Source organism: Taudactylus pleione, unplaced genomic scaffold (assembly GCF_031769625.1).
Source record: "Taudactylus pleione unplaced genomic scaffold, aTauple2 ptg000066l, whole genome shotgun sequence".
Taxonomy (NCBI): domain Eukaryota; kingdom Metazoa; phylum Chordata; class Amphibia; order Anura; family Myobatrachidae; genus Taudactylus; species Taudactylus pleione.
This window is the reverse complement of record NW_028284468.1, coordinates 8011168-8017627: the sequence shown is the minus strand read 5'-3', so window position 1 is coordinate 8017627 and position 6460 is coordinate 8011168. Positions and strand designations below refer to the sequence as shown.

The 6460-nt window shown below is 40.4% G+C and overlaps 1 protein-coding gene across 1 annotated transcript; it reads left to right on the top strand.

Moving 5' to 3' along the window:
• The first annotated feature begins 2169 nt into the window (after positions 1-2169).
• LOC148534424 (uncharacterized) lies at positions 2170-3813 on the top strand. The gene has a single exon (XM_088466796.1). The coding sequence runs from the start codon at positions 2170-2172 to the stop codon at positions 3661-3663; it is 1494 nt and encodes a 497-aa protein (XP_088322922.1). The 3' UTR covers positions 3664-3813.
• The last annotated feature ends 2647 nt before the right edge of the window (positions 3814-6460 follow it).

Below are 6460 nucleotides of genomic sequence, written 5' to 3'. Positions count from 1 at the left end.
AAATTCTGCCCAAACCAGACATGTCTCTTCAGCAAGGTTCAGAAAATGGGAACTAGCTCTAATGGCACCTGCAAATATTACCATTAAACGGTGCAATACCTTAAATCCAGGAACATACTTACCATATGTGCCTCGAGATGCACAAAGGGTGGAGGAAGGTGAGTCTCTGGTTAAAGGTGAGTTTTGCAGGTATACTGACACACATGATTGTATGGAAAATTTGAATCAGACCTTTACTGCAAGACCAGACATACGTGACACACTATTAGAAGATGTAGGTTTGACATTTGACACAGATGGGAGTTGTCATAGACAGACAGACAAAGGAGAATTATGCACAGGTTATGCTGTTGTAAATGATGAGGATGTTGTAGAAGCTGAACCAGGTGGTCCACCTTACTCAGCCCAGGTGGCTGAACTGGTGGCATTAAGGAAAACATGTGAGTTGGCAGAAGGTAAATCAGCTAATATATACACTGACTCTAGGTTCGCCTTTGGGGTAGTACATGATTTTGGGGCTCTTTGGCATCTTAGGAACTTTATGACAGCAGCAGGCACACCAGTAGCACATTCACAACACATAAAAGGACTTCTGACAGCAATCCAGCTACCAAGGGCAGTAGCTGTCATCAAATGCAAAGCCCACACATGTGAAGAAAACCCGGTGTCAATGGGCAATAACAGAGCAGATGAAGCTGGCAAATGGGCAGCAGGGTTGCACATAAATATACCAACTAACAATGTGATGGTCTTCCAGACAATAGACACATAGAAATTAATTGAAATGCAAGATTTGTGTTCCCTACAGGAAAAGGCAGTCTGGAGATCGAAGGGATGTGGTCAGGAGTCCTCTGGACTCTGGAGAGATGACTATTTAGGCCTGTTGCTCCCAAGGCATACTACCCAAGTGTGGCTAAGGCAGCAAATGGTCTGACTCACCTGGGAAAAGAAGGTATGTGCAAGTTGGTCAGAGCATATTGGTGTGCACCAGGCTTTTCTTCTCAAGCTGGAAAGAGAGCAATGTCCTGTCTGACTTGTTTGAGGAAAAATGTCGGGAAGATAATACCCACTGAGCCATCTCATATGCCTCCTTTTCAGATAATACAAATTGACTTCATTCAATTACCACCTTGCAGGAACCTCAAGTATGTATTAGTTTGTACTGATGTATTTTCTAATTGGGTTGAGGCATATCCAGCTGCCACTAATACTGCTGTTTTTACTGCTAAAAAGATTGTTCAGGAGTTTGTATGCAGATACGGTATCCCTAGAATCATAGAAAGTGATAGGGGTACTCATTTCACTGGTGATGTTTTCCAGAACATGTGTATGCTTATGGGTATCAATAGTAGACTTCACATTCCCTACCGACCGCAAGCCAGTGCAAAGGTGGAGAGAGTGAATGGTACTATTAAGAATAAACTGAGTAAGATCATGCCTTAAACTGGATTAGGATGGCCAGAAGCCTTACTACTCGTCCTCCATAGCATCAGAACCACTCCCAGATCTCCTCTTAATCTGTCTCCCTTTGAGATACTGTTTGAAAGGCAACCTCATTTGCTTATAAGTCCACAGGATGATTTGAAGAGTAATAATGAGGTTACTGTGAGATATCTTATAAAAATGAGTAGGCAGTTGAAACAACAGCAACAGAAATTGAAAATGTTGTTACCTGATATGCCAGAAACAAACTGTCATGATGTTGAACCTGGAGAATATGTTATGATCTGAAATTTCTTATGCTCAGGTTGTTTGACAGACCGGTGGGAAGGTCCTTACCAGGTGTTGATGGCAAGTACCACATTGTTGAAGGTAGCAGAAAGGGATACCTTGGTCCATTCCACTCACTGCAGAAAGGTCAACCACCCAAAGGAGGTACAAGGCGAAATCAAGACAGACAACGTGGACCTGTCGATTGCGAGCTTGTTCCGGGAGAACTGGAGACTGCAGTGAAAACACCTGAGCCGGAGACGTGTGCAGATTACTATTCCAGCAATGGAGTGGTGATCTGTTTTTGTGTCCTCTTCTTGTTCCAGGGTTCTTCTCATTCTTATTTGTTTCAGGATTTCCTATTTCTGTGACAGAGGACAGATGACGGAGAGGTAGGCCGATAGTGATGTCGATAGAGTGGAGTCGGAGGAGAGAGCAATAGAACAATCAGGGCAACCTATGGTCAAACTCAGTTCAGGGATTGTTGAGAGATCTGTTAGCCATGAAACTCTGAGACAGTGTGAGGGGTTATTGTCTGATGAATATTATATTTGCGAATACTGTGGGTCCCTAGTTGATGAGAAATGCATCCAACGATGCCAGTCCAAGAGTAATCTGTATTTGGGCGAGCATCCTGGAGAGGATTACCATTCCTTGGTGGGTAAGGTCTTAAACCAGACTGAATGTTGGGTGTGCTCACAAGTACCTCAAGGACAGAGTAAATCGGGATTAGTACCATACCCATTAAAGTTAGCAGAGGTACTTAAGTTACATGGGGGAAGACCAGTGGACAAGAATAATGTATCTAGACCCCCTAGTCTCAAGCTCCACCAGTACCAGGTAGATAGATCCCTGATATGCTTAATTATCACGCATTTCAGAAAACCAGGAAATTGGGAGGTGACCTGGAACAATCAGACAATGACCTATTCACACCGAGCTAATAATGAGCCTATTGATTCTGAACTTGTACGCAGAATTATTGCAAGCGGGAGATACTTCCAGTATAGGTACACATACACATGTAGATATGATAAAGTAATGATTGGCAGAGTATCATTAGGGTACTGTGCAAATATTATACAACCAGAAATGTGTACCAGTCGAATGGGGAAAATGGGAGCAGGATTCTTTGTAAGAATAATGTGTTCAATGATAATGATGCATTCTGTTCCTTACATTCTCCCAGATGATGTGTATTTTATATGTGGAAGGAAAGCGTACAAGTGGCTCTCTCCGAGCTCTGAAGGGTTATGTTATCTTGGAAAGGTACTACCAGAAATCATGACCCTTACACATGATGAAACCATTAGTATCCATAAAACCGCACCACCCCCATACATACACACACAGTATGAACATTGCGACAAAAGAAATATGATCCCTGGTGAAGAACATATAGCCACGCAGTTGATTAGTGAAACAACTGGCTTCCAAATTTTGGTAGCATTAGATCCCACCATGATCACTCGGGGAACTTTAAATTTTAGATACATCCAAGACCTGGCTAAATTAATAGACAACATCACAGAGATGTATGATGACACTTTTGAGTATATGGGTAAGGAGCTACAGGCTTATAAAAAGGAATTGGTACAACAAAGGTTAGTGTTAAACTACCTGACAGCTGTTACTGGTGGATATTGTGTGACTTTGGCTACCCAATTTGGTGTCAAGTCTTGCACGTTCATCACCAATAATACTGATAACCCCAAAGAGGTGAATGACCAGAGAATGGATGAAATCCTACAACTGAAGTGGGAATTTTGGACGGACCATAATACTTCCTTGTACGAGACTGAGGTAAAGGTAGAGGAATGGTTCTCATGGCTAAACCCTATAAAATGGTTCTCCGGTCTGGGAGAGTGGGTACAGGAGATGATTGTTAGTGTAGGTAAGCTTCTTATTCTTATACTTGTTGTCATCTTAGTAATTGGTTTATGTGTTAGATGAGTTCCTACTGTATTGAAGTGTGGAAAACGTACCACCAAGGTAAACAGTGACAATGAAATCCGAATGATGGTGAGTGGTGGTGGTATAGGTACTAAGGTTGATAAAGAACTGCATTACAATCCTGAAATTGAATGTACCATCAGATTATAATATGAGAATAGGCTTGGTCATGTATGATAAAATATTGTAAATGTTCCATTAAACATCCTAGATAATGTAGTCTCCTTTTCCCCAAAACTTCCTTTATAGGTTCGATGAGGTCCCACATCTTACCAATGGTCCCCTATAGATCCGCTGAGTGCGTATAAGAGTTGTTTTACCCTTTCTTGAAGCGCATTATTGATGGTTCAATGACCAAATTGTGTCATACCGTATAGAACATTAGATAATAATTTATTATGCATGATCAAAGGGTCAGGAATAGAATGTGATAGTTCATGTTTGTTATCAAAGGGTGGACTGTCAAAGTCAAACAATTGGATATGATCGCGTTACAATTATTATCTGACGATATAGTCGTCTATGGCCTGATGATGTATTACGAGGACGCTACTTTGCGTCGGTGCAATCCGATGCGCTAAACTGCGTATTCACAACACACATACTGATGCACATAACGCACACATATATATATATATATATATATATACAGATGCGCATATGCATATGCACATACTTACACATGGACGCTCATCTGTATATAGTCACATACTATTTGCTATTTCAACACACAGACGCACATATGCGAAGGCGTACATATAAAATGGTTCCCACACATTATACTTAATAACCAGAGTTATTGAGGGTACTGTTATCTAATAATTATGATGTGAAATGTACTTAAATGAGATCCAAGGTTCAGAATAACATGGATATGTCATGTTTGGTAACATACTAAATCCCTGTTTATTTGCAGACATCCTTTTCTATCGGCAAAGAAGTCGCATCATGCGTCCTCTAGTTATGGATGATAGGGAATTATTGTTTAGAATGGTATTACTAGTATGCAGTGTTGTAGCCAGTGTTAACCAGTTGTTCGGCGGGAAACTACAGAATGTGACCATTGGAGGATTGAGACATACCCCTGATGACACCGTATGAACTGACCAATGACCAGATTGACCAGAAGCAAGAACCAATATGAACCTGTCAATTTGTCTCTTTGTTAACTCTGAAACCTGTAAGGTATATAAGTTGTGTGCTGACCTCAGTGTACAGGAGTCTTCTTGCGACCACAGACGTCTGGATTGATGACTGTATATTGGGACCAGTGCGCACGAGTATGTATCGAGCTATACTTTATTATTGCTTTTTAGTCTAATTGATAAATCTTACATCGTGTTACCCCTTTATGCATAAATAACTTTTTGTGCTTTGGAATCACACGATTAGACTGGAAAGCAATTCTTTCTTAAGCGACTTGCAGCACTAAATAGCGACTTATTGGTATTCATACTACAATTGTGGTATGACGACTACAATGGGGTATGACTATGCTAGATTTGGTGTATGACTATGATGCATTTGGGGTATGACTATGCTATATTTGCGGTATGACTAGACTACATTTGGTGTATGACTAGACTACATTTGGTGTATGACTAGATTACAATGTGGTATGACTACGCTACATTTGGGCTATGAGTATGCTACATTTGTGGTATGACTATGCTATATTTGGGGTATGATTAGACTACATTTAGAGTATGACTAGGCTACATTTATCATGACTAGACTACATTTGAGGTATAACTACATTTCACTAATATGCTATGTATTTCTTTAGTCAAAGAATATTTTTTAACTTATTGTACCGTATTGAATTACACTATTTTCTTATACAAGGACAAAATTTTCATTTTATTTGATTGTTGTTAAAGTTAATTTGACCAAACTGATCTATATATAGAAAATTTTATTTTCTGTAGTGGGGTGCATGCTGAATAACTTAAAATAAATAAATAAATAAATCTAATAGAGAGTTCATATCACTGCAAGCCTTATAATACCAGAGACCTGTGATGCCTTCACACATGTTCTTACATCATTGGCCTGTCTCTCTGCTGCCTCACCTGACACACCCCTTACTTTATTATGGCAGCTGACATTTCCACTAGTGGAACCAGCATTTCCACCCTCTTGGACAAGGATTTTTCATATGGACTTTCAACCCAGTTGTGTCTGTCCGTGAGTGCTATGTTGTCCTACTCTCTTGTTGTTCTATGTATATTGTGCCTTAGCTTTTTGTACTACTATTTAGGGAAGCCAATCCTGGGATCCCAAAAATACCCGGAATTATAATCATTAAATCCCAAGTATTACAAGATTCAAAACACAATGTGGATTGGGCAGGGGAAGTGGGACAATTCTTATTTTTTCAGTTCTGGTCACATTATCCAATTCTCTCAGGCTCTCCCAGCTGCATGTAGAATAAATGGAAGTCCTATGATGCAGTTGCTCTCAGTCACTGATAGGCTGGGAGCGCATTGCATGGCTGGACCCCTAGGCTTTCAGGTATTTTGGGCCCTCTTCAGCACTTCAATCTTTCACCCAACCACAGGTTCTGTATGTTGAGTGGGTTTGGTATACCTGAGTGGAAAATGAGCAACAGTATATGGTCTAATACAGCAATGACCAAAAGATGAAATCTAGCAGGGTGTATGGTATCTAAGGCAATAATGGAATGGCGTGATTCAGTATAGAGTGAGCTTCTGTTTATTAGATTGCTAATAAGGTTGTTGGAGAAATAAGCCGGCTCCTTTAGGGTGTTCCACTTTTGGTATTCCAAATAGTGGTG

Excerpts from the sequence above, each read along its gene's own strand:
- LOC148534424 (XM_088466796.1), top strand. The coding sequence starts at position 2,170 with ATGGTCAAACTCAGTTCAGGGATTGTTGAGAGATCTGTTAGCCATGAA.